This window comes from Lonchura striata, chromosome 5, assembly GCF_046129695.1.
Source record: "Lonchura striata isolate bLonStr1 chromosome 5, bLonStr1.mat, whole genome shotgun sequence".
NCBI lineage: Eukaryota > Metazoa > Chordata > Aves > Passeriformes > Estrildidae > Lonchura > Lonchura striata.
Window position 1 is genome coordinate 70,340,871 of NC_134607.1, and position 27,835 is coordinate 70,368,705.

Sequence of the window (27,835 nt, forward strand, 5' to 3'; positions counted from 1 at the left end):
ATCCAGCTTAGCCCATTTGGGAGCTGGACAGAGGCATTCCAGAGGCTGGAACTGGGAGAAGAGGCTGTTGCCTCCAGTCTCTGTCTCACACATGTGACCACAGCCAAGGTCCCAGACTCCAGAGTGTCCCAGGGAGCATCAGAGTGATGCCCTGTCCTGCTGCAGACAGATCCATCCCAGAGGTTTTCCTCTTCCCTCCTCCTCTTTCATTAAATCCACAGGGAAATTCTCTGCTGAGCAGCAGCAAGCCCACACATGTAATCCCCCCCAAAAACAAATATTTTCCAGCTGACAACAGGGAGCTCCCACAAGCCTGGAGTCTGTTTGCTTGGCTGTGCTCAGTAATTGCAGCTCCATTTAATATTTGGAAGGGTGTTTTTGTGGGAATAGTTGGTGTTTTGTTGTTTCCCAGTCTTGGCATGGCAGACAGGAGGAAACTGGTCCAGGATGTCTCGACAGGGTCACAATATTGGTGCCAACCATGCCCTGCCCTATGGATTCTCCCAAATTTGCAACACAGAGCTGTGACCAGCCACAGAAACAGTGACCAGCTGGGTTGGGATTGGTACTGGGCTGCAGAGAGCTTTGCTTCTGAGATGCCAGGCAATCCTTTTCACCTCTTCGTGCCTCAGGTTCCTCTCCTCCTTTTTCCTTTTCTTGTCTGTTCTTACTGACATGGGAGCTGTTATTTCTACAGGGACATTCTCTCTCTTGTTATGCAGTTTCTGGTGGAGACACAGCCTAAAACTACTCTGGTGGAAGTGTAAATGCAACCACTTTATCTGAAAGGAAGGTTTTAGTGAGACATTTTAGTTTAGGTTTAAGCAATGCCCTGAAAAAGGAAACACTTCATAACTCTTTATTTAGAGATGGTTTGGGGTTTTGCCCCAAACCCACTGATAATTCAGAAGAGCCCAGACCTGAAGATCTTCCTTGTACACAGAAGTTTTTAGCATCGATTCCCACAACTCATCCTGCTGGCCTGAGGGGTCTGGTGTGGGATGTTGGGACTGACCCCCAAGAAAACACTGCACTGGCCTGAGGCCGTGGAGAAGCTTCCAAAATGGAATGGCAGCACTGGGATTGTGGGGGTGGAGTTTGGGTAGAAGTGTGTGATATCACAGGGTGGGAAACTCAAGAGTTAAAGGGTTTAGAATACAGTAATAGATATAAGACAAGATGGAGGTTTTGGGGAAGAGACTGGTCCTTCTTCTTCACCTCCTTCTCCATGGGTTTGGGTGGTTTTGTTTAACTGGATAAAAAAGTCCACATTGAGGGGCACAGGTGGTTGGTACAGGTGGGTTAAAAGTGAAAGTAATTGAGGTGTCATTTCTTAATTGAACAGTTTATCCTTAAAAGGCCTTGTAGAGAGTGAGATGGGGCTCCATTTTTAGTTTGTTAGAGTGAAGTGCTGTAGAACTCAGGGTTTGTGAGACTGGAAATTAGGTAAGAACTAAAAAACATCTGAGTCCCAACAATAAATACTGTCTTGCACATTTAATCCTGACCTTGGCAGAGAAAAGAAACAAAAGAATCAACATGATTTGAGCCCCAAGCCTTTTCCTCCATGTCCCAAGGAGCAGCTGGACAGAGATGTCTCAATTCCATGGCTGGATGTGGGCAGTTACAGGTGGACATGACAGGTACCTCTTCTATAGGTACCCAGACAGTGCTAAGCAGAATAAACCTGAAGCTGCCAGAGCTTCATTCAACTCCTTTCCCTCTCTAAAATCCACTCTCTTGCTTTCTTTTCACAATCTCCATGGAGCTGAGGCTGTGGAAAGCTGTTTGCTTTCCACAAACCCCATACATTGTTCCTTTACCAGCATCCCTGAATTAGTGAGCTTGTCAACCTTTTTTATTTTTATTTTTTAATAGAGCTGATGACACTTCAAAAGCAAATGGAAAAGAATAATCTGTCTGGATCCCACCTCTGCGAGGAAAACAAAATCAAACGATCCAATAAATATCTTTTTGTGTGACAGGGAAAGGAAAAGAGAGATGACAATGGGGGAAGGGAAGGGAAGGGAAGGGAAGGGAAGGGGTTGGTTCCAAAATGTGTGGATATGGGGACATGGTTTAGTGGTGGATGTGACAGTGCTGGGTTAACAGCTGGACTTGATGATCTTTAAGGTCTTTTTCCAACTTTTCCTTGATTTAAATTCCGTCTCTCTGGCTTCCCTCCATCTGACAAAAAAAGCAGCAATCACAGCCTGGGGCATTTTTATTTCTTTATTTTTTTTTTAATAAACTTTATTCTATATTACAAATAGTTGTTTTTTTTTCTTTTTTGTTCTGGACTGCAAAATAGGAATGCCTTATATTTACATACACAGGTATACAATTAATTATAACAAAGGTACAGAAGCTTTGCCTTTACCAAGTAACAACGGGATTCCAATTTAAATAGTATAGATTTTATTTCTTTTTTTAACTAGGATCAGTTCAAAATAAAATCAAACTAACAACAACAACAACCTAAGAAAAAGGATCCCAACCTCCTTTCTAATGCTGTCTTGACATCTCTTTGAGGCTGTTAGTAACACTGTGGTGAAAGGAAATGTCTTTCCATGGATTTTGAGTTGGAAGCTTTAGCAAAACAGAGAATGAGACTTCTGGGCTCACGTGTATGTCCAAGACACGGGGTCAGACACAAGGAAGGGCCTCTCTTGTGACCTTAAATAATCCAGTTGCCTCTCAATTCCTTGGGGAAAACACTGGGAGCATTTAGCTAGCACCTAATCTCTCTGCTTCCTTACCCCAGCCTGGGCTGGAAAGTGGAATTTCTCCAGAGAATGGAGAAAGAGCAGCATTGAAAGTTTAAATAACACCAAGTTTCTCTTAAGATACTTCAGAACGGACTTCAAGCTTGGACATGTGCCTTGATTTCTCCAACTGGCTCTTGTGCCTCGGTCTATCTGAAAGTGAACAGCAACTTCTCCACTGGGGAATGCCAGACCACACCAGTAAAAGAAGGAAATGCTGAAAAGAGCCTGAATGTCCTGGTTTTCCCTCTGTTTTCCACACCCAAGTTTGCTTTACTGAGCTTCCCTGCACACTGCTCTCTGCTGTGAGCATCTTTGAGGTGATCTGTTTCCAAGCAGAAAGAATTTTTTGAGGTAAACTCTCCAACAGAAGATTAAAAAAAAACAACAACAACAAAACAAAAAACCAAACAAAACCAACCAACGAACAAACAACTACGACAACAGAAATCAAACACGTGACAGGTTGATTAGACTAAGCAGCTTTGTAACTTCAGTGGGGTTTTTGGTGGCTTTATTTTTCCAAGTGTAAATTCTGTTTGTTTGGGGGTTTTTTAGACTTTTTTTTTTTACATCTTTCTACAAATTAATTTTTTTTTGCTGTAAGACTGTGTCCCCTTGGGTGCTTCTCCAAGTGGAGAGAACTGAGCCACCCCAAATAAAACATGGTTGACAAGCTCTATTTTCAAAGCATTCTCCACAAAGTAGTTATTCCCAGTAAGACAACAAGATTTTTTTGGAGAAAGGGGCTTTGCACAGTCACAGAGGTGAGGAAAAACTGCGGGATTCCATGCACCAAACACTACCCTGAAATGGGAGCTGCACCAGGTGCAAAGCAGGAAAATTCAGACTGGGAATGAGCAGGAGGTGGAGGTCCACACCACGATATTGAGGTTCATGTGTTTCACCAATTTCCTGCTCCACAGCACACCAAGTTTGGATGGCAGGAGTTAGGACATCCCAAAACCTCCACCTGCCCTGGAGGACAACTCTCACTACTTATATTTTCATTTCTCCTCTTTTGGAAGATTCTCCCACATAGCAGTGTCTCTTCCCAAAGCACTTTGTTAAAGCCTTGGAGAAGGACAGATCTACGTTCCATGTTTTGATTTAGTTCTGAACAATTGTCCTTCTGATATTGGCTGTGATGTGCTTGGGTTTTTACTTCACAGGCATCCCAGACTCCAGGAAATTCAGAGGGGACTCAACAGAAAGGCTGACCACTGACTGGACTCTTCACATTTGATCTATTGGCTTTCAACAGCACTATTAAAAATAATTACAATTATCTGATCTGCTTGGTCTCATTCCCTTCAAAACAAACATTTTCCTGTGGGTGAATGCACAAGATCGGCAAACTTTGGTAATATTTTTTCAATCTAAGCAATTACCAAATGAAATTCTACTGGTAAATTTTCTTCGTGACCCAATAAATTCTATGGTCTTTAGTGTCAAAGATGCAAGGTAAAACAAGTGCAGTGGTGTTTTTACAAGGATGAAAATTGGCATAGCCCTCTTATCTAATGGAGCAAGGCTGATATGTGCTGGCTTGGACCAAACCTTTGGATATGTTCAGGACAGGATGAAGAGTGGGAAGAGAAGGGCTGGAGGCATGGTTTAACATGCAGACTCTGTGATCTTTGAGATCTTTTCCAACCTAAATGATTCATGATTCTGTGCTAGGAGAGGAAGGTGGCTGAATTTCTCCTCGATGGTTCTCCTGTGCTGTCTGTTGGAGGGCAAACAATCTCCAACACCTCATTCCAGACATTTCCCCACACTGGTGTTCCCTGGAAGGCTCAGTCTCCACCAGCACATGACGTGATGGATCAGGTCTCAGATCACTGCCACTGACAGCTGAGTCCCACTCACAGGGAGGACATGAGGTGTTTGCAGAGGGGCTGTTCACACTTCATTCTTCTAACCCAATAGCAAAGCCCCAAAGCAAACCCTGAAGTGAAGAAATAATCTTGGCTCTCTCCATAGAACTTCAGAGAGTCTTCATGAGTTCCCTTTCTCCTGTTTCTGATGGTGCTGCAGGTGTCAGCATTAATTATTTGATTGCAGTGTTTGAGAAATGCCCGTAATGATCAGCCTATCATCTGGAATATTCTGTATATTTGAAGTCTGTCCATGGGCTTCGAGGAACTTTGGCTCCAGTTCTCTCCATGGGGTTTGAAAACCAGTGTGGGACACTCCTTAATTATCAGGAATTTTTGGTCAAGTGTTGAAAGGGAGGTGGGGGGAAAAGAAATCAAAGGAAAATAAAGCATCCGTGTTGTAGTAGGGCTCATTCTTCTGCTTGTGTCTTTGTTTTTAGTTGTATTTTACATGCACTTAAAAAATAGTTAGCTCAACAGGTGAGGCTGGGAAGAAAGATGCCAAGACTTCTCATAGACTGGGGGATTCTGGGACACTGGTTGGAAATGGGAAGGACACTGAAGGGGACAGGGGAGGAAGCCCACACATTTACATCACAATTCTGGCACATTTTCCAAGCAAAAAAGCAAATCCAGCTCAAACACCAAAATAAAGAGAAACAGAAAGACAAAAGAATAAAGAGGAGATGAAAGAGAAGCAAAATGTAGATTTTCTTTCAAATCCTGGGCATGGGGGAAAGAAGAGGGTGGAGAGAAAGCAGAAATGCCTAAATGAGAAGTTGGAAAGGGTTAAGACACCAATCTCCTGGCACTTCCCATTTCCCCTAAGTGTTTCATTCTCAGTGTCTCTGAGGTGTTCAAGTTTTTCTCGAAAAATATATATATATAATATACAGATGAAAAACTCCGTACCAGCAAGAAGAAATAAAATAACAACCATGGAAAACAACCATAACAAACCAAAAACACAGCCCTGAAAACATCGAAAAGAAACAGGGTGAGTCTCAGATTTCCCCTGTGGTATTCCTCTGACTTCAGTAACAGTACAGCATCACACCAGTTCATTTTGATACTTTTTTTGTTTTTCTCTGTTAAACAGCTTCTTCTTCCTCTCATGTGCGCATGTCCAGGCAGGATCGCCCATCACTCATAACCACTTCCCTCCAAGCCAGCTCTCTGTCCTTAGACTCCTACCATCCAGCTGTGAGTACAAGGCATGACAATAGGGTCCATATTTATCTTTTGTGGCACTTTGTTTGTCAAAACCTTTGGTTTCTTCCTTTTTTTTTTTTTAAGTTTTCCCTTTTTTTTTTTTTTTTTAATATTTAAGTACTTATAAAAAATACTGTGTTTGTGTTGTTTGTTGTAATTTTTTTACCACTGGCTCTGGTGGGACTTCCCACTTTCACAGCCATAATCAGTGGATCTGGAACATGCGCCAACGTTAACGTTACTAAAATGGATCAACAAAACCATGGCAGAACCAACCAAACCCAAACCATCCCCAATGCGCAGGCCTCTTAAAACTGCTGAGATGTCCATAAGGTGCATGATGAGTCCATCAGCTCAGCAATCCAACAGAAAGCAAGCAGAACCAACAAAAAAAAGGAAGGAACGCACACGCGCACACAGATACACACGCACACGCACAAAATAATTGGAATTGCAATCAAGAGAGAAATGTCTGGGGGTTTAAAACCAAGACGTGTCCCTAAGTTTGCTGTTTCAACGTGAATCTGGTGATTTTCTCCCCACAGACACGTCCAGTTTTGGACTGCTGTTCTTTGAGTGGTTTTGGACTCACCTACGTGTGTATCTGCTTGGCTGAAGGAAAACCTCCCGCTGACTGACTCCTGCTTGCACCACATCATCCCTCACACCCGCTCGGGATCGGTCACTCCCAAGAGGTTCTGGTTTGATAGCAAGAGACAGGAACAAACCCAAACAAACTCGCTCTGTAATCAATTTACACACCCTGCCTGCACCCCTTCCTCCCTCCAGGTGCACAGCAGATCCAGGCTGTTGCTCCAAGGATGGGGTGAGGTGGACGTGGGCTGATTCTCCAACCTCACCTCCATCTGCCAGGGAGCTCTGCTCATGTCTGGGGAGATGAATGCTGACCCAGCTCTGCCTCCCTGGTGAACAAGGAAGGTTCTCCACACCCCGAGGGTCTCTAATCATGGTGTTATCCGGGCTGGCAGCCGTGTGAATGGAACAGCTGAAGGCAAAAGAGATGCAGGAGCTCACTCCCCTTTGGTTGGCCATGAAACAAGTTGAGATGTTCTGGAGAAGATGAGCAGAGGATGGGACAGGGACAGGGTGATCCCCCACAATTGTCCCATGGTGACAGCGATCCCTGAAGGGATAAGAAGTGCAAAGAGAGATAAAATCCTTCCTAGGCAGCAACTGTGCCTTCAGCAAGGCCTATTGGTTCCAGAAATGGAGGAGAGGAAAGGCCAGGAGTTGGCACCAAAAGGCAGATGGGCTCACAGCAGTTCAGAGACCTCCAGAAGACAGGCAGTTCGTCTGGGGTGATCTAGGTAGAAGAATTTTTTGCAGTGTTTCATTTGGATTTCTTCCAAAATTTCCTTCCCAAAAAGTGTGGTGACATTTCCTCTTAGGAGTGACTTGGAAGGAAGGCTTTACCATCAGCCCCGTGCACCACCTCACTTCACAGCAAGCATTTCAGTAACCCACTGTGGGAAAACAACAGCTGTGTTCCAGCTGAGGAAACAAAATGGAAAGAACAGCTTAAAAAAAAAAAATCCTTCTGGTTCTTCTTTTGAGGCTGAGCTCATTGCCTGGAACAAACCGAGGCCTGTGGCTCCTGCTTTCCAAGCCAAGGTGGGAACAAGGGGGATGATGCTGTGCTCCCCATGGCCAGGAGGAGCAGAACCACCACCACAGACAGGATGCCACCGAGCAGAGAGAGCGTTTTGCTGCAGTGCTACGACCAACAGGACACGACGGGAAAGACAGAGGGGGACACGCAGCTCTTGGAAAAATAAGAAGAACCATATGAAACACATGGGCAGGGGAGCGTCGGTCTCCTCATCCCCTCTTGACCCTTTCCCTGCCACAGGAGAGCAGCTGTTTGCCCAGGCAGGATGAGCCACAGTGGTTCTGCTCTGGACGGAGCTGTGGCATTTTTCAGGGAGCCTCCTCTCCCAGTGGGTCGCTATCAAGAGATAGAATTGCAATGGCTCTGCTGGAGAGGAGGTGGATGGGCTCTGCCCTCCAGGAGCCCTGCAGGCAGGCTGCCTTCCCCTTGGGGACACTTGAGTAATACTGAGTTCATTTCCATGTCCTCTCCAGAGGCTACAGCCCTCGGAGGGCAGTTAAAGCAGCATGACAGAAGTTACCTCCCAGTTTCACCTCTGCAGAGTGAGGATGTGATGCTGGGGGAGGGTTGGTGGGGTTTTTGCGTGTGTTCAATAGTTTCTCTCTAGGGCAAAAGGCAGAGGGGAAGCTGTGAAAAGGAGAGCTCCACCCAAATGTCTTCATGGCCCCAGAGCCAAGATTCCTCTGCAGTCTTTTCTTTTAACCCCTGGGGCTCTGTCGCTTTGTCCATAGGTTTGGAAAGAGAAGGAAAAGAGAGAAAGAGAAGGGGGGGAGAGAGAGAGGAGCGCTGTTCGGGTGACTCTGCTTACAGCCCATCAAAACTTGCACTTGGTAAAGATGATGATCTTGAGTGAGGCACGACTTGGTTTATCCCTCCCAGGGTGTCCCTGGCAGGACAGTTCTCAGCTGTCTATGCTCATGAGGGTTATAACTTGTTCAAGTTTGTAGGCAAGTTTCTGTTTCCCAGCCTGGTCGTCTTGATCGAGGGCTCCGAGAATCTGGAAAAGGAGAGAGGAAGAAGTGATAGGGATTTCAGGTTTTTTCCCCAGAATGACTGAGTCCAGCATCTTAAAGCAGCAGAGGAGGGTGAGCTTTCTCTAAGGCAGCTCCCAGACTTAGCTTAGATCATGCAAGGCAAGTCAGTCAGCCAGGAGGGAGCTAGGCAGGGAGTTTGGGTTTGATCTGACTCAATGCAGACCTCTAGATTGAAACCAATTAAATTGATTTTTATCTTGGAGATCCAATATTTATTTATGAGCTTTATCCATCCTCTGGCCATGCCACTTGAGATGCCCTAAGGGGTCTCACATGGCCTTCAATATACATAGAACCGTGCTGGAAACCTTGAAGTCTATGTTGGAGTATTTTGGGGTGCTTTAGGATATCTGAAATGATGTTGGGCACAGTCCTTAAGCAACTTTTGGCCATTTTGGATGTAAAGCTCATGTAGGGCTCCTCTGCAGTGAGTTAACATCTGACCATCAACTACTTCACACCAGCTGAGCCTGACTGAACACGAGAGACACAAAACAGGGATCCAGAGAGGAGTACTGAGGAAACCCAAAAATCCCATACCTTCCCTTCCCAAACCCCAAGCCCCCATGTCTCTCATTCCTTAAATCCTTCACCCTCCCAGCCAGGATGCAGATGGGTATCAGTGACACTCCCTGGGGATGGATGGGCTGTCCCCTGGCCCCCCACAAGTGCCCCCAGGCTCTCACCTCCTCGCTGTACTTGCCCACGTAGGAGTAGATCTCAGAGAGCGCGCTCATGGTGTTGAACTCGTTCATGTGCATGCGGGACTGCTCAGCCAGGTAAGCATTCATGTCCTGGTCACTGATTGCTGGCATCTTGGCGATGTCTGAGTAGTACCTGAGGGGCACAGACACGGGGGTTTCTTGAGGGGAAGAGCAGGAGCTCAAGAAGTGAAATCCCCAAACAAAAAGAAGGAAAAAAACCCATGCTTAGTGTTGGGTTTTTCTGGTTTCTCAGTGAAATACCTGCCCATGATCTTCTTTTACAGCAAGAAAGGTGACTTAGCTGTCGGAATCTGTCCTATGGATGATTCTGAGATTGTAGAAAGGCTCTGTCTGGCAGCCCCACTGCCAAAGCAGAAGCCATAATTGGTCTGTGCTGGTTCCAAGGTTGTTTATTCTGTTTATCTCTCACATGTTCTGCTGCCCTGCCCAGCTCTGTCCTGCAGGGCAGCGTGTGGGGCTCTGCCCTCAGTGGGATGTTACAAACATTCAATACCAGAAACTCCCTGGGCTGGATTTACAATAACGTGCCAATATCTGTCACCTACGTTGGACAGTGTGTCCCCAGCCTGAACCAACAGAAAAATGCCAACACCACAGTGAGACATGGAGGGCATGAAGAAGGAGAAAAAGGACAAGACACACCCAATTTCCTCCACCTTGTCCCCTTTGGACCCCTCATCTAGAATCCTAAAATTTTACTTTTGCACCCGTGCCACACTTAATTATTACTGATATCAAACACTCAGAGCTGGTAATTCATCCTGTAAGATTGAAAACTCTTTTCCATGAACAGAGATCACAGACAGTGTCTCTGGGGGCTCTGTCCAGGGGGGTTCCTGACCCTTGCCAGGGTCCCAGACCTGCCAGGGCAGCCAGAGGGAAGCTCTGGGTTCCCACACTTAGCCAAGGTGGAGATGACTGAGCACTCATCCTGAGCACCAGATGTGTCTTGTATTCACCCCAATCTGAGAATGACACCCGAAAGAGTATCCTGTAAACTTTCCCTGTGACATCAACAGGAGCTGAATTGAAGCTGGATCACGTTGTCAGGCATTCAAGGGTTTTTAGCCCTGCCTTTCTTCCCAGAGAGACATTGCTACCCATTGACAGCTCAGGATTTCACTCCCATACACACAAAACCCCAAAATATTTGTGTTTTTCCTTGCACCATTCTCACCACTACATCTGCCCTCACTGCTAATCACCCAAGTTCCACACTGAATCCAGTCTATCCCAACAACCCTCTTGCTCAGCATCTCCTTTTAACCTCATATTTTAAGCTGGCCTGATATTTATGGCAACAGTCTTCAACTCCAGTCTGACTGGGAAAAAATCTGCTTTTCCTAGGAGTCAACAGCATTCCCCTGGAGCTCAGGAGGAGTGGGGGTTTATCCATAGGATCTAGATCCCCCAGAACCATTGCCCAGCAGGCTTCATCTTCAGAGTGATGTCTCTTTAAGGAAGTTGCTATTTTTGATGTCCTTCCTCCCCTGGGTAAGGCAGGTCTTGGAGGACAAGGTTTGCAGAAGGTAATCAGTCACTGTCACTCGCAGCTGTGCTCTGCTGTCAACTGGTTAATTAGACACCATCATTTACATTTTTAATTTCTGCAATTTGACATTTTGTGCACAAGAAAAAAAAAAAAAAAAAAGAAGAAGAAGGAAAAAATAAAAAAAGCCCATAGCTGCAGCAATCCACAATTTTATAATTAGGAGGCAGAGGGGACGGGGAGCCAAAAGAGCTGACAGGTGTCCTGTAAACAGCGTGGAGACACCTGCTGAGATGGAGGCTGCTTGCCACTGCAGAGAAATTGGACATTGAAATGCTGTGTGGTGAGGATCCTTGAGGTGAATGAGTGGGAAAATACTCCGTGACAGAGCAGGACGAGCAGCTGCTGGAGTGTCCTGTGGAAGACAGAGCATGGGGGAAAACCCTTCCACAGCAGGAGGTTCCAGCTGTGCTCAGTCTGCTCTTGTGCCCTTCAACCCCACCCTGATTTACCCCAGTGAGTCAGTCTCTGTTGATAACCTGGTTTTGGTGGTGGGATGCTGATTTAATCCATGGCAGAGGGAGGCATAGGAGGCAGAGGTCCTTCTTGCTTGACATTTTCCAAAGCTAAACTCTGTTTCACCATAAAAACTTGTGTAAACCTCATTAATTTTACTGCAACTTCCAGCAGGCACAAAAACATCTCTCTCCCTGGAGCCCTGGCATTTTGTCTTTTGGGCTTAGGACCAGCCAGAAATCTTAGTCTAATCACTCCCATGGTCTAAATATTTCTCATTTCCAGTGCTCCAGTGAAAAGTGCTGTGGGTTTGATTTTCTTTACACTCTGCCTGACCCTCCATCCCCAGGTGGACCTGGACAGTTGTTTGTGAGTAAATCTGGAAATCCCAGGAGGCCGTGTCCTGCAGAACTGTCCCCAGGAGCAGATGGTGAACAGGAGGAATAAATATTTCTTAGACTTTTGCCACTCACAGAAGAACTTAAACAGGTCTTAGCATCACCTGCTGAAGAAGATCAGATTTATGCTGCACACAGGAATTGGTGGCATCCATAACACAGCTGAGAAAACAAGGAATCTTAGGGTTAAAAAGCAAGGTGTGCCTTGGCACTGGAAAAAAAAAAAGTCTATGTGCCACCAGCACAATTCACAGACTTATGAGTAAAACAGGCTGCAAAGCAGTGAAATACATTGATTTATGGCCCCTGAAAAGAGAGCAGCTCTTCATGAATGTTGGATAGGCACCCTCCTGATGGGTGAAATGAGCAGAGAAGGACGCTCATCACAGCAAAAATAAATGGGGTTGGTGGAGGAAATCAGAGGTGCCAGTCTGGCTCTGACAAGAAGTTAAAATTCTCCTTTTCCTCTCTGGCTGAGCTGTCACCAAGTGGTGGCAAGATAGTGGGTGTAGGGACAGGGTGCTCCCAAAAACTGGAGCACAGACACAGTTATCAACCCCTTCTCCAAGTTTGTCCTGTTTCCTTTCCACCTGGTAGCAACAGACTCTTGAGTCTGTGAGTCACAAGGGTTTGAAAACTCCCCATCCCTTTCCAGCCCTGCAGAGATCATTCCCCAGCAGAACAACACTCCCGTGACTCATCCAAACAAGGAAAAGCATCAGGAAATGTTCCCTGGAGCCAAGGATGGGATGCACAGATCAGAGTTTCAAGAATCACAGTTTCGGGGCTCTGGCCATGACAGACGCCCAGGATGTGATCTCAGTGTTCTGGGGTCACAGGCCATCACCCACCAAAGTATCCTGGTCTCCTCCAGACTCAATCCCTTGGCATCACACACCTAAACAGTCATTTCCCATTAAACCAAGGCATTTTGTGGCAAAAATAAAATAAAATAAAGATATATAGCAATACCCCAATCTAGATGAGTGAGAAGACATAATATCCTTCCATCCAAATTCTGCCATGGCCCAGTGACTTATTTATGCAGAAGAGTTTCTAATGAAGCCATCACTGTGCTCTCTAAAGAAATGATGAATGTGTGTATTAAAGCATCCTAGCAGGGAGATGACAACATCCCTGCTGAGTCTTTATTTACATTACATTCCAACCCAGATCCTCAGAGGTACTTAGAGCCTCTCTGCCATTTGCATACCCCTAATGCAAAACCCACTGAGAAGCTGTCACCAAACCCCAGAGGCCCTTACATTTCCACTGCTGGAATTTGCAGGGCTGCCTGTGCTGCTGCCATCACCCCTGCAGCTGACAGCTCCCACACCAGAGCTGGGCTGGGAGGCAGTGCCAGGGGCAGTGAGGTGTTTTGTCACTTGTGGAGGGTCTCACCTGAGGTAGGGACAGGTCTTTGACCCGCTTCCACAGCCAGCAGGAGGTTGGGAACACAACACTGAGCTGTATTCTCTCTGAATGAGACAGAAAGGTAGCAAAGCAAAGCAAAGCAGTAAATGAAGTTTAATCTGCTCTCAAAGGGTCAAGAACAAGAATCCTGAGTAGATTTGCTGCTACTGCTGTACTCCAATTTTGCTCATCTCCAGTGGATCTTTCCCCAGCTGTTTCCAGAAGATTCTCAGATGGAGATCAAAAGAACCAGCCTATATGTGTCTGAGTTTCCTCTTATTCACAGGAGCAGCCTCCATTCTTACCTCAAGGTAAGAGTAATCTTCTGATGTGACAAGAGGAAATTCATTCATTAGACTTCACAACAATTACAATTATGAGGAACTGGGGTAAACCCATCATTCCAGCACTCCAGCTCAGCTGGAGGATGTGAGGAGAACCAGGCCATGGGATGGGTCCTCACAGATATCATGGGAACAGCAACTCACCCCAGCCTGCCTTGAATGGAGAGAGAGCTCAGGAGACCCTCCACTGCCGCTGATGGATGGAGAAGGATTTGGGATGTACCAGGATGCAGCTGGTACTCTTCTACTGAAAAAATAATTATTCTTGCTCCTTCCAACCTCATCTTTCCCTGGGTTGCATTTTGGTTTTTGTTTTGTTGTTTCATTCTGTTTTGTTTTGTTTTCCCAAGGAAAGCGACACAACAATGACCTGAGCATCCATCACAGTGACCTGGGAATACATTTTGTCCTCTGTTTATCCAGGGATAAATGTTTTTTCCCCTCGGTACCGACAGGGAAAGGCTCCTTAGTGGAGCTGTTTCACAAGAATGACTGTGCCTGCTGCCGCTCAGTAACTCATTAACTCATCAAAAGAGAAGAGAAAAGCCACGTTGCCAGCGCTTCCTCCCCAGCCCGAAATTTCCCAGCACAGGCCATGGTTTAGGCAGCTTAGCATGGAGCTAATTGCCTTCCAAAAGATCTTTTTGTCATGGCTGTTGTTTGTCGCTGGGATGGGACTGCACTCATTAATAATCGTTTTAGCATATGAAAAGCTTGTAACGAATCCATGTGCTGCAGACGGCAGACGCAATTACAGCAATAACATAATTAGGGTTATGCAATAGCCGGCTGTATCCAGACCACTGAAGGATGGAGAGGTGTATGAAAGGGATATGGGGGACTCTTCCAGCAGGGAAGGGCTGGTGGAAAGCTTGGGAACAACCAGTTCTTTTTTGGGAAGCAGTGAAGCAGTGCCAGGACGGGCTGTCAGTTCTTGCACTGACACAGAATGGCACTTTGAGTTTCCCGGGGAGCATCTGAGCTGCTGGTGATGCACTGGAATAGATTGCCCAGGGAAATTGGGGACATCCCATCCCTGGAAGTGTTCAAGACCAGGCTGGATGGGGCTTGGGAGCAACCTGGGATAGTGGAAGGTGCCCCTGCCCATGGCAGGGGGTGGAATGAGATCAGCTTCAAGGTCCTTTCCAACCCAAGCTGTAGGAGGGAACAATTCTGTCCATATGTGCAAGCCCTAGAAAAGGCAATGAATGCTTTTATTTTGCCTGCTCATGGCTTTTTCCTGCTGCTTCTCCCCCCGGAATAAGCAGTGGAGGGTTGATGGACAGCTCTGACTCAGTGGCTGAAGAGGCCTGTGCAGAAAGACTGAGAAGCCTGTATGCTTCCCAGGGCTCACACACATCACCTCCCCTTCCTTCCTCCCTCTGCCACTTCTCAAGAGTTTCTCCTCAAAGGTAACAATGATGGCAAACACCTTCAGCTCCCACCATTAACTGAATTTCCATCTCTGCTGCAAGGCAGAGGAATAAAAAAGGAATAAAAGGCTAACATGGAGATTTCCACTTGGCAAAAGTGAAAGACAAAAAAGCCCTCAGGGCAGTTTCCAAAAGCAGCAGTGATGCTGCCTCCTACCTCCACCCACAAAGCAGGGCTTGATTGTGTCACTTTATGTCATTCTGGTGGAACCCTGGTTACTGGGAATTTTAGATTTCTGTGCAGCCAGGCACTGACCCCCAGGAGAGCACTGCACTGACCTGAGGCTGTGGAGAAGCTTCCAAAATGGAATGATGGAACTGGGATTGTGGGTGTGGAATTTGAATAGAAGTGTGTGATATCACGGGGTGGGAAACTCAAGAGTTTAAGGGTTAGAATACAGTAATAGATATAAAGCAAGATGGAGGTTTTGGGACAGAGGCTGGTCCTTCTTCTTCACCTCCTTCTCCATGGGTTCTCCTGCTGCTTCTCCCCTCGGAATAAGTAGTGGGGGGTTGAAGAACAGCTCTGACTTGGTGGCTGAAGAGTGAATCCGTGCACAGTTAGTTCCTCTGGCAGAGGAGATCACCCAGCACCACCTCAGAGCAGAGGATGTGTGGGGCTGTGTCGAAATCTGTGCTATTGATGATTCTGAGATTGTAGAAAGTCTCTGTCTGTCAGCCCCCTGCCAAAGCAGAAGCCATAATTGGTCTGTGCTGGTTTCCAGGTTGTTTATTCTGTTTCTCTCTCACATGTTCTGCTGCCCTGCCCAGCTCTGTCCTGCAGGGCAGCGTGTGGGGCTCTGCCCTCAGTGGGATGTTACAAACATTAAATACCAGAAACTCCCTGGGCTGGATTTACAAGAACGTGCCAATATCTGTCACCTACGTTGGACAGTGTGTCCCCAGCCTGAACCAACAGAAAAATGCCAACACCACAGTGAGACATGGAGGGCATGAAGAAGGAGAAAAAGGACAAGGCACACCCAATTTCCTCCAGCTTGTCCCCTTTGGACCCCTCATCTAGAATCCTAAAATTTTACTTTTGCACCCGTGCCACACTGAATTATTCCTTCTATCAAACACTCAGAGCTGGTAATTGATCCTGTAGGATTGAAAACTCTTTTCCATGGACAGAGATCACAGACAGTGTCTCTGGGGGCTCTGTCCAGGGGGTTCCTGACCCCTGCCAGGGTCCCAGACCTGCCAGGGCAGCCAGAGGGAAGCCCTGGGTTCCCACAGGGCTGCACCCCGCACATATGGACACATTTCCATCTCGCCAGCTGAAAGCTGCGCTGCGTAGGAACAGCTTTTCAGTGTGATGAGAAAACACAGGGATTTTTTTTGTTTTTTTTTTTAAGATGAAAAGTGAAGAAAGACAAGTGAGCAGTCTTCAGATACGCCAAAAGCTGCCCCAGAGAGGCAGGGAATGAGCTGTACCCCCTACCATGACGATGCCTGAGCTTTAATTACAGCCAGGGAGATTTTGGCTGCCTAGCAGGGAAAACACTGATGGGAAGGACTGGGAAGCACGGGAATGAATTGCCCGAGGACAGCAGAGGCTCTGTTGTTGGAGGCCTTTAAGAAAGGGGTAGACAAGCATCTGTCAGGAAGGCTTTAGACAGAGATTATCCTGCCCTGAGGCAGGAGATGCTCCGGTTGACCTCCTGAGGCCCCTTCCAGGCTGTTTTTTATTATCTCCACTGACAACACCCCCTGCCTTGACCTTTGGTATGCTACTTCTTGAGCCTTCTTTCCAGCAGAGAGAGAGAGGGGGCACAGAAAACTAATTTTTTAACAGAGAGCCAGGATTTGCACCTCTCATGTGATGCTCTTTTTTAAAGCCCTCAGAGTTTTTCCTTAAAACCTCAATAACTCACAATGTGAGGGTACGTGCAGCTTTTTATTGTTTTAAATTGGTCCAGCTTGTCTTTCTTTCCAAAGTTAGCTGTAAAGTGGCCAACAGAAAAAACAAGCATTGCACAGGTAGAGATTTCCTAGTGACTTGAGAGCCCTGAAACCCCAAGCTGACACACTGGGTAGGTGAAATCTCAAATGGGTACAGGCTGTTTGTTCTGTGTACTCCAAACATACTCATAAAGCTCTTCCTAACAAGATCTAGACCTTGACATCTAAAGGCTAATGCGATGCAAATCATAGCTGCTTCATGAATCACCAAATCAAAAATGTTTTGGGTTGGAAGGGACCTTAAAGATCATCCAGTCCCACCCTTGACATGGGCAGGGACACCTTCCACCACCCCAGGTTGCTCCAAACCCTGTCCAACGTGGCCTTGAACACTTCCAGGGATCCAGGGGCAGCCACAGCTTCTCTGGGCACTCTGTGCCAGGGCCTCACCAGCCTCTGAGTAAAGAATGCGTTCCAAACATCTCACTGAAATCTCTCCCTTTTAGTTTAAAACTGTTCCCTTTATCCTAAAAGTATCTGTACATGTAAGGAAAAAAAAGCAGATGAGATCATGGCCACCAGCTATGGCACCAGTGGCACCAGCTATGCCAGGCACAGTTTGCACCCAGGTTAACACAATAAAAAGCAAATGTTATAATTCTGAATCCCACATATCAGATCACTTTAAGCTTCTTTTGATCCTGAACCTGGCAAGCCTATTTTGAACGGTCTTCATTGGATGACTCTTAAGTTAAGAACACTTGTGATGTCTCCATTGACTTTAAGTTTTTCTTAGAGGGGCTCTTTTCAATGCACAATAAGCAGCCAAAAGGAGACCGAGTCCCTGCAGGGATAAGGAAAAAAAAGAGCACCAGATCCTCTCCTTGCAGCCCTGCAGGTGTTTTGGGCACCAATGTGAAATGGAAAAACTCTTTGACTTCTGCTTTTTGTGCTCTGCCCCTTTTCAGTCTCCCACATCCTTGCCTCCGTGCCAGGCTTCGGCAGGGAAACATCATATTGATTGTGATGCAGGCAATTAAATGGTGTTAATGAAGTTCAAACAAGTGTTATCATAAGCTTGGCAGCATGGAGAGAAATGAAAGGTCAGCCACAGCCCTTTGTCATTTTTCAGTGTGGTGTTGAATGCTAATGAGACAGTCCCAATTAGAACAGGCTCCCCTTTGTATTGCTTGGGGATTGCATCAAATGCTCCCAAGTTCTCCAGATTTCCAGGCTCAAAGGGGACATTTGAAGTAAACTTGAAAAGATGCAGATCTGAAGCTGCTCTAATGTAAATTCAGCAGAGCCTATGGAGTTTTACTAACTGAAGTCAGATGAGATTCTGCTCTATCGCTACCATTCTTTTCCTCTTTTTTTTTTTTCTTTTTTTTTTTTAATGATAATTGAAAAGCCTCCACTTTGTTTTAGAACTACAGCCCGACTCTTCGTGGCTTCAACAAAAGCCAAATAGCCTGTCCCAATTTCCTGGGTTAATTGTCCTGCCTCATCAGGCCTTGTGCTCTGCAGCAGGAAATCCAAGATGTGGCTGCACCGGGACACTTTTCAACCACGTGTTTCCAGCTCTGTGTGTCTCATTTGAACAGGGAACCTGCTTTTTCCCAGAAGCCAGAATTTCTCAGCTGGGTTGTTTCAGCAGGCAGAATCCACCTCTGCTTCCAACAATGTTATAAAAGGACTTTCATGAAATCACAGAATAGTTTGTGTTGGAAGGGACATTTAGAAGTCGTCTATTCCAGCCCCACTGCAATGAGCAGGGAGCATCTTCAACTAAATTTAAGTGATGCACAATTTTTTTGTTGCTGTTGTCGGCAAATCCATTATCTTGAATAATTACAGAAATGGGCACTAAAACAACCAACCTCTCAAAATGTCATGGAAGTTGTCCATTTCTTATATAGTTTTCCATTAAGTTGACAGGAAATTGCAAAAATTGGTAAATTTAAAAATATTTTAATTAGTCATTGTCATGCATCCCAATTCTGAAGGCAACTCTTGACTCATCACAAAGAAGTAACTGAAAACATGAGAAAGTCCTACACTAAACCATGAGCCAAACAAATAAAACCAGTGAAGATTACAGTCCTTCTGTTGAAATCTTTTGGAATCCAATTTCCAGTTGACCACCCTGTGGAGGCAGACCAGTGGTAAGGCCAGAAGCTGGAACTATTCCCTTCCCAATGCACATTCCCAGGTGGAAAACAAATATTTGAAGGATTGGAGGGAAGTCCTTTCATCCCTGCCTCCTTCTCATGCCGAGGCCATTCCCTGCTCTGAGTTTGTGAGCCCTAAAGGCTCCACACCAAGAAAACAGAGATTTTAAAGGGATGGCTTGGAGTAACCCAGCTCAGTTCCACTTTCAGACCTCTAAATCCAGGCACGTTTTAATCCAGAGTGCCTCAAGTTGGGTACAATCTACCACTGACTAATTACCCTCTAAAGAGTTTCCTCTTTGTCAAAGAAGTTAGTTTGATTTCAGGTTCTTCTGATTTACTCAACCACTTCTTAAACTCCCTGACTTTTTCTCTCCTGACTCACTCTTTGAAGAAGTCTAGTGGTCTTGAAGGATGCCATCTCCAGCTGATGCTGACTACAGAAATGGCTCCAACCAGCACTGGAAGCCTTTGGATTTGGAAAAAATCCCTCAAAGCACAATCACAGAACGGAGAGAAGAAATTCATTACCTCGGGGTAGAACTCAAATTATATTTTATTCATCCCTGATAGGTTTTTTCTTTCATCTCCCACAGCATCCAGGTGCCACTGCCTTGAGTCAGTGGAACTGACACACAAAAATAAAAGCAGGGAAGAAGCTCTAACCATATTCCAAAACCTGCAGTCTCCCCTTGGGCTTCAGTTCAAGTTGTCAGACATCAGTGCAGATAACAACCCAGCACATGCTGGGGACAGGAATCCAGGGCTGTTTACAAGCAGCAGGAGGTGTTATGTACCTCGTTTGCAAACCCAGTTGTTTGGGAAAACTTCCAAGGAAATGCAGCACCTATTGCTGAAGATCACTGGGCACCAGGATTTAGCTCCAAAAAATTGTAAAGTGAAATCAATACTGGAAAAAAACCAAAATGGAAACCGCAGCCTTTTGTTTATCCAGAGGGAAAAGAGAAAAAGAAAAAAAAAAAAAAAGGTGGTTTTTGCATAAGGAAATATCCTATTCTCCACTTAAATACCTCAGTTTGTCACTCAAATGTAGCATCTCCCAAGATAAAATCAACCACTCTGAGATGGAAAACATTATTTGTCCACAGAAGCCACCCAGAGTGTTGCTAAAGCACCATTAGAGAATGACACCTTTGGGTCATGTTGGTACAAACTTGATTTCTAAATGGAACCTCCAACACTTGCTTCCCATTATCCAGGTCAATCCAGCAATCAGCCTCAATACATACTAAGAAACTTGGACACGGTACCAAAAGTAGGTCATAATTAAGCAAGGTAGCTCATAAGAGCCTTGCAGGTTGCCTAGAAACGACATTTGCTGAAGTGTTTAACCACATCTAAAAATAATTGTCCAGACAAATCACAGACCAATGGGAGAATTGTTGGGAAAAAAGCTGCCTTGTGCTGAGTAGGGGATGGAGCTCTTTGATCAGCCACACTCCTGTCACAAAATGAGAAAAAATCATCCCCAGCAAATGCAGTACAAGGATTTATAGCACAGCGTGAGGTGTCTGCAGCAGCAGAGGCCTTGTACAACCTGCAGGACATGGTATCAATTTTAGGCCATGCCTGGGAAGTCATCCAGAGGAAATCATTGCTGAAAGCTGGATGCAGAGCACAGGAATGATCTGTAGGATAAACCCTCCTTTGTATTTACAGAGCAGCAACCATTCCCCATCTGTGCAGTTCCCAAACCTGTCAATAACGCCAGGCAAGTGCAGAATGTTGGAAAGCAAAGCCCATCTCCTGCTGGATGAAGAACAGGATGTGCTGTTTGCTTGTCCTGGGGGAAACCCCACAGAAAATGAAGCCCAAACATGCTGCAGGAATAGATGTTTTTCTTGTATTCCCTGTGGAGCAGCTTTTCCAGGCAGTGACCCTTGGTACAGCAGATGGAAGTACAGCCACAGGTTTTGGGAGTGTGGACAAAATGTTTGGAAAGGCCTCTGACCTGATATAAAATATCTGCAGAGCTTCAGTCAGCTTCTGTCAATCCTCTGGCACACTCAAATCACTCAAAGCACAGGAGATCCTCCAAGGGAAGTTGCTGCGGGATAATTATAAATCCCTTGGGATCTGGGCAGTGTGGGGACTGTCACAACGGTGCTGAGAGCAGCAAATCACTTCAGGCCTGTGTGGAAAGACTGAGAAGCCCATACACTTCCCAGGGCTCGCACACATCACCTCCCCTTCCTTCCTTCCCCTGCCACTTCTCAAGAGTTTCTCCTCAAAGGAAACAATGATGGCAAACACCTTCAGCTCCCACCATTAACTGAATTTCCATCTCTGCTGCAAGGCACTGAGGGAATAAAAGGCTAACATGGAGATTTCCACTTAGCAAAAGTGAAAGACAAAAAAGCCCTCAGGGCAGTTTCCAAAAGCAACAGTGATGCTGCCTCCTACCTCCACCCACAAGCAGAGCCTGGTTGTGTCACTTTATGTCATTCTGGTGGAAACCTGGCTGCTGAGAATTCCAGACTTTCTGTGCTGCCAGGCACTGACCCCCAGGAAAACAGTGCACTGACCTGAGGCCGTGGAGAAACTTCCAAAATGGAATGACAGCACTGGGATTGTGGGGGTGGAGTTTGAATAGAAGTGTAATATCACATGGGGGAAAAACTTGGAGCTTAAAGTTGTAGAATATAGTAATATTTATAAAGCAAGATGGAGGTTTTAGTGCAGTGGCTGGTCCTTCTTCTTCACCTCCTTCTCCATGGGTTTGGGTGGTATTTTGCAATTGGACAGAAAAATTTGCATTGCAGGGCACAGGTGATTACTTATTGGGTTAAAAGTGTCGTTTCTTAATTGGACAGTTTATCCTTAAAAGGCTTTGCAGAGATAGATACGAGGCCATTTTGTAGCTTATTAAAGTACTGTGAAACTCTGGTTTGTGAGACTGTAACATAGATAAGAATTTATAAACATCTGAGTTCGAATACGAAATGCTCGCATTTAATCCTGACCCTGACCCAGGCTGAAAATTAAGATAAACAATCAACATCGTCCCATAGCTGAAACTCACCTTTCCACCCAGTTCTTGTAGCTGGGGATGTCCTTGGCGTAGAGGAGCTTGTTGGAGGGGGAGTCTTTGCCCAGCCGGTGCTCGGAGGTGGAACAGGAGTCCATGAAGGTCTGAGCCACCACGGACAGGCAGGCGTCCGTGATGCTGTTCTTGTGGATGTCGAAGACGAACTGTGGGTTCTTGATCATGTTAACCCAGAACCGCAAGGGGAGGCTGCAGGAGGGGTGGCAGAGGGGACACAGTCAGGGCACAGCTCACAGGAGACATCACAGCAGAAAATGGCACGTGGGGATCAAAAATCAAGCTGTGGATGTGAAGGTTTTAGGATAAACCTTGCTATACAATGAATTTCCTCCCTACAAAGTCTAGAAATGGTAGAGACGTCACCTTTCATCCCTGTAATCCTTGCAAGGCAGATGTTTAGAGTCAATGCAACCTTGTTGAATATGAAAAATGCATATTTTATGATTGGCTTTTTGCAAATATTAAAATGAATATTATATGTGTAATGTTAGAAAGTTATGCTGTATTGATTCTCTTAAGCAATGTGTTAAATATAATTCTAGGTTATACCACAATGTTAAAATACAAACTATGTATACAGTTTGTTTTTTTTTTAAAGAAATGGGAAACTCGCTTTGAGAGAACAGTCACAGAACACCTAAATCTTCCAGAGAGAAGGAATTTATGGTTTTCTTTTCAGAAGAAGCTAATTTCTTCAGGCCTTGCTCAGACTTGAAGATGCCGTGGGGATTAAAAGAAGTAGCTGCCACATACCAGACAGAGTTTCTTGTTTTAAATAGAATGTACGCATAACCATGAAGTATGTATGAATATGCAACAGTGTATGGTTTTTAAGGGTTATTCCTTTGTTCCCAAAACATGTTTTTGGCAGCTCAGTGTCCAAAAATATCTGGACATCTGTAATTCTTTGCTTTTTATTGTCTTGTAATTATCCTAACTCTAAATTTTTATTACTCTACTTGTATTACTATTTTTATAACCATTTTATTATTATCAAACTTTTAAAAATTCTAAAAACAAGTCATTGGCGTTTTTCACATTGAAGGTGCCCATAAATTAATGGGAGTAAAATTTAGGTGATGACAAACACTCTGGATCTCTCTGTGTTAAGTTTGCAATGGAAAGTTGATCCTGTCGGTTGCTCCATCAGGTGAAGACAGGCATTGAGCCCACAAAAATTATTATGGTATGGGTTATAAAGCACTGGAACAGGCTGCCCAGAGAAGTTGTGGCTACCCCTGGATCCCTGAAAATGTCCAAAAACAGCTTAGACAGGGCCTGCAGCAACTTGGGATAGTGGAAGGTGTCCCTGACATAGCAGGGGGTGGCACTGGATGAGTTTAAGGTCCCTTCCAACCCAAACCATTCTGGGATTCTACACATTTGTCATTGAAGGACTTGGCTTTTTAGCCCTCACAGCAACCCCACAGGAAGAGAGGTAGGTAGAGCTCCCAGGTGGAGATTGGGAATGCTCATGGCACACCCTGTAGAACATCATATCCTGTCACTCTCCACTGCTCCAGCCCAAGCCTTCACATGATCCCAGTACCCTGAGCAGGAAGCAGCTGCTACATGATAGGGAAAGCCCCCTTGCCTCAAGGAAAAAAAAAAAAAGGAACTGGGAAACAGCCTTTGATATGAAAATATATTTGCCCTAACCAAGGAAATGCTATTCCAGTTGCAATTCAAAGCTCTTTCCCCCCTTTTTCTCCAAAGAGCAGCTCATTTGTATGAGATGCCCTGAGGTACCTTGTATGAGATACCTCCAGCCTTTGCCTCAAGCCTTTTGTCAGGGCAGATGCACTGCAGTGATCATGGCCCAGGAGCTGGGATGTGTCACTGAGCACAGAGCCCAGCCCCTGTCTCTCTCTCAGGCAGATTGCTAAGTCTGCCTTCACTCCCTGCACCTTTCAGCTTGGCAAATTCTCCTGATATTCAGGATAAACTCCCCAGTTCCTCCCATTTGCTCATTGCATTCACAACGCTGTAAAAAACTCATCTCCAAGCCTGATTTTGGGTGATGCCGTGTTTTCCAAAACTTCTGTGTGTTCTCCTGAGCATCGAAATCACAGAACAAATGTAAGGAAAGCCCCACACAGGGAATCTGGTCAGCCAAGCTCAGGAGAAGAGGGAGATGCTGGAAAACACAGAGTTATAGAGTGCTTGGACTGGGAAGAGACCTTAAAGACTATCCAGTTCTACACCCTTGGTGTAGGGACACCTTCCACTATCCCAGCTTGCTCCAAACCTCATCCAAGGTGGACTAGAACAGTCCAGGGATGGGACAGCCACAGCTTTTCTGGACAGCCTGTCCCAGGGCCTCGGGGAAGAATAAGAAAAAAATGGCAATGAGACACAACGGAGTTGTGGGAATTTCATCTGGGAATGGAGAATCATCACTGGGGGGATGAAGTGGATGAGTGAACCTTGCAGAAGTCCTTCTGCAGGTGTTTGGATGGCACACACAGCCATGGTGAGGAGCAGAGTGTGTGTTTGTGTGCCTGGGTGTGGAGAGGGGAGAGGGGACGATGTCCCTGGCTGGGAATAATGAAGCCCTGTGATGTGACTTTGAGTTAATTTGATCTGATTGAGCAGATTTCTTCACACTGCCCCTTTTCCCACAAACACACACACTCTGCCTTCCCCCCTCCCCTCTTAAATAAACCTCCTGCTCATTTAGGCTGAGTGGCTGCAATCAGCCTTAGATTAGTGCTGCAGATAATGTTAATAATATGCTAATGTTTCATTAGTTGAAAGCCTCTTTGGTGCATGGGGTTTCTTTTTTTATGTCACCGGCGCTGTGACGATCTGCCAACTGCATGGCTGGGAAAAGGAAAAAATGCATGAGCTGGGAGCCCCACGGCTCTCCTCTGCTGCTCCTTTTATAGTCCCTGTGTTTGCACAGGAGAAGGGGAGGGAGCCATTCCCCAGGGAGCTCTTTCCAACCGGGAGACTCAGCAGAAAGGAGGTTTTTTTTTTCCAACGATCCTGGCTTTTCCTGCTGTCCCACTGCAGGGATGAGGAGCTGGAGCAGGGGGCTGATGTCACTCTTTGCCACTGATGTCACACTTTGTTACTCACTCCAAAGAAGACTCACACCCACCTCCCGACTCTTGAAACACTTAGTACTTAGTTGGAGATGCTCTCCTGGCCTCCAGCTCCCACCCAGGAGGGTACAAGTCTCTTGTGGGGACTCCACATCCTCTGAGGATGTCTCAAATACCTTAAAATTCTCAGCTGGCCTGAGATATCTTTGTGTGGGCAAACAAATAGAGCTGGGAATAAGAACACCCAGTGCAGATGAAGCCAGTGGTGTTGAATCCTCTCCCATGCCTCCCTAGATATTCCTATGTGATCCTGGGCAGCAATTAAAAACTTCATTTTTCCCCATCAAATCCCTCACAAACCCTGCCATTTGCACATAATACAGGGCAAACTGGGACCTATTCAGCAAAAGTGCTAATCCTTTAGAATTTGGGATCTTCTGACTTCTCCGTTGACTTGACAAGACTGAGCCTCATCCTTTGAGCTCCACACCAGGGTCCTCAGCTCCCCCAGCAGCCAGATCCCAAACACACTTCCCTCTACCCTCCTTCCAGCCCAGTAGCCCTTCTGGGCTGTGCTGGGCTCTGTCACTCACTCACCAGTTGCTCTTCCAGGTGTGCCGCACGTGGGGGTCGTGGATGTTGTGCTTGTCTGCCTGCTCATCCAGGAAATCAAACATGTACTTGATGGCCAGGGGGAGGGCACTGCCACGGTGGGCAGTGCTGAAGATGGTCTCAAAGAGGTCGTCCACGAATTTCTGGAGGGTGCCCTGGTGGGAGAAGGAAGGAAGAAAGGAAGAATATGAGGTAACAAGTGGGCAGAGGATGTTGAATTTTGGTGCCCCACTGAAAACAGGGCATGTCTGTGGATAAGCAGAGGTGTGATTGAAAAGTGGGGGCCATCTAATATCAGTTAAATGTGACATGACCTGGAATTTCAAGACTAATGTTTTTAAACAGGAATGTTTATCATCACAAGAACAATTACACCTCATTTTCACACAGATTCCTCTCTCTGCATCCCATCCTCAAGGCTTTAGTGCATCCATGAGACAAAACCCAGCCATTTTCCAGGCTGGCTTGCACCCAATCCTCTTTTAAACTGGGAAGAGAAGTCTGTAGAAGGCTGTAGAGCACAGCAGAAAGTGTCATGGAGACAAAAAAAGGAGAAGGGAACCTGGAGAGGTGGGTGGGTAATGTGTGACCAGTGTCCTAAATAACACCAACTTCATTCCAAAGAGGCCTCCTCATCTTTTATTCCTTACTAGGAGAATCCCAGATCCAGGGCTTGGAGAGTCACCCTTGTGAGGACAGTGGACTTTTAGCAGGGAGGAGAGGAGCTGGAATATCTGAGGGTCACCAGGCTTGGAGAAGGGGACAGCTGAGGAGTTCTAGGCTGGGTTTGGGGTGGAACCAGGCAGGGCACGTTTTCTCTGTCACCAGAGCTTCACAGACATTTATATGTGGACAAACAGCTGCTAAAATAACTAAAAATCAATTGAATCTCCAACAAACATTCCTTGATATGAAAAATTTCCTTTCCTGCAAGATAAAACTCTGCCCTTTCTCCAAAGACCTGGGGAAGAAATGTCTCCTTTCTAGAAATAAAACCTTGGGTTCCACCAGAGTGGCTCAAGTTTACCTACAGCTAACAAACACTTAATTAGAAAGCTGGTGTCTCTGGCTGATTCACCACTTGATTTATTCTTGGGGAAGCAAAAGAGAGGCACCTTTTGTTTGTATGAACTCCTTCGGGGTGAACAAAGCCCTGCAGCACAAGTCTGACTCAGAAAGGGCTCCGGAGGGGAAATCCTCTTGGTCTGACATGGAAGAGCTGCCCTCAGGTTCAGTTCCTGCAGGGAATTAGTTCTCTACATGTTCACCCCCACAAACACCTCTGAGGCTTTTAGGGAAGAGGCTCTTGGGCATCAGAGGTCAGGGATTTACCAGAATAAAAATCATTGTCAGTTTAACAAAGTATTCCTGGGGATTGTATTACAGCAACTGCTCTCTCTCTTTCCCTCCCTCCCTCAGTCACAATGAGAAAAGAAAATTGCTTGGCCCAAGAGGGGAAACAATAAAACCCCAACCTTGCTAACTCCTTCTGTTTCTGAGCAGGTTTTGCAGCTGCTTTCCTGTCATCTCCACAAAATAACCCAACAAACAAAGAAACAAAACCCCCAACAAAACAACAACAACAAAAAAAAACCACAAGAACAAACCAACAACAACAACAACAAAAAAACCAAAAACAAACAAAAAAAAAACAACCCAAGTGTTGAGTTTGTGACCCAGAACAGAAAGCAAAAGCAGTTCAGTGGTGGGGTAGGGGCTGCATCCCCAGACAACATAAATCAGCATCAGTCCAATGCTTGCTGGTCTACACCAGCTGGGGCCTGAGCCCTGGGGAGCAAGACTTCCCTTTTTCAACATTTTTCACACGTTGTGTGATCCATAAAAGCCTCCTGATGCCAGGGAATGGGGCATGGACCAGGGGCTAAAGACAAAGCTGCCTTTCCTCCAAATCCCTCTGCAGCTCAGCCAGCCTGAGTGAGGCTGCAGGGAGAGCCAGACATCAGAGGAAAAAATGAGCTGAGGAATAAATGAGCAGGTAAATCTGAAAAGTAGGACTTAAACTAGTGATGGAAATGGGTATGATGGGCAAACTCAGACAGCATTTGCATGAATGCATAGAATTGTGTTTGTGTCTATTAATACCCTGACAAAAAATGAAAAAGTTGTGGATGTGTTCAGAGACTCAGGTCAGGATGTTCCTGCTCTGCCCCCACTTGATTTAATCTGTATTTTC

General features: G+C 45.8%; 1 protein-coding gene across 1 annotated transcript in view; it reads right to left on the reverse strand.

The window, feature by feature from the left end:
* Nucleotides 1–2,218: 2,218 nt before the first annotated feature.
* The window catches only part of PLXNA4 (plexin A4), a 475,064-nt gene continuing 449,447 nt past the window's right edge, over nucleotides 2,219–27,835 (reverse strand). The window contains exons 29-32 of the mRNA XM_077783705.1: nucleotides 25,627–25,796; nucleotides 21,959–22,171; nucleotides 9,208–9,358; nucleotides 2,219–8,484 (exon numbers count right to left, since the gene is read on the reverse strand). Coding sequence (XP_077639831.1) covers nucleotides 8,389–8,484; nucleotides 9,208–9,358; nucleotides 21,959–22,171; nucleotides 25,627–25,796 — 630 coding nt within the window. The 3' untranslated portion in view covers nucleotides 2,219–8,388. The remainder of the gene's footprint in view (nucleotides 8,485–9,207; nucleotides 9,359–21,958; nucleotides 22,172–25,626; nucleotides 25,797–27,835) is intronic.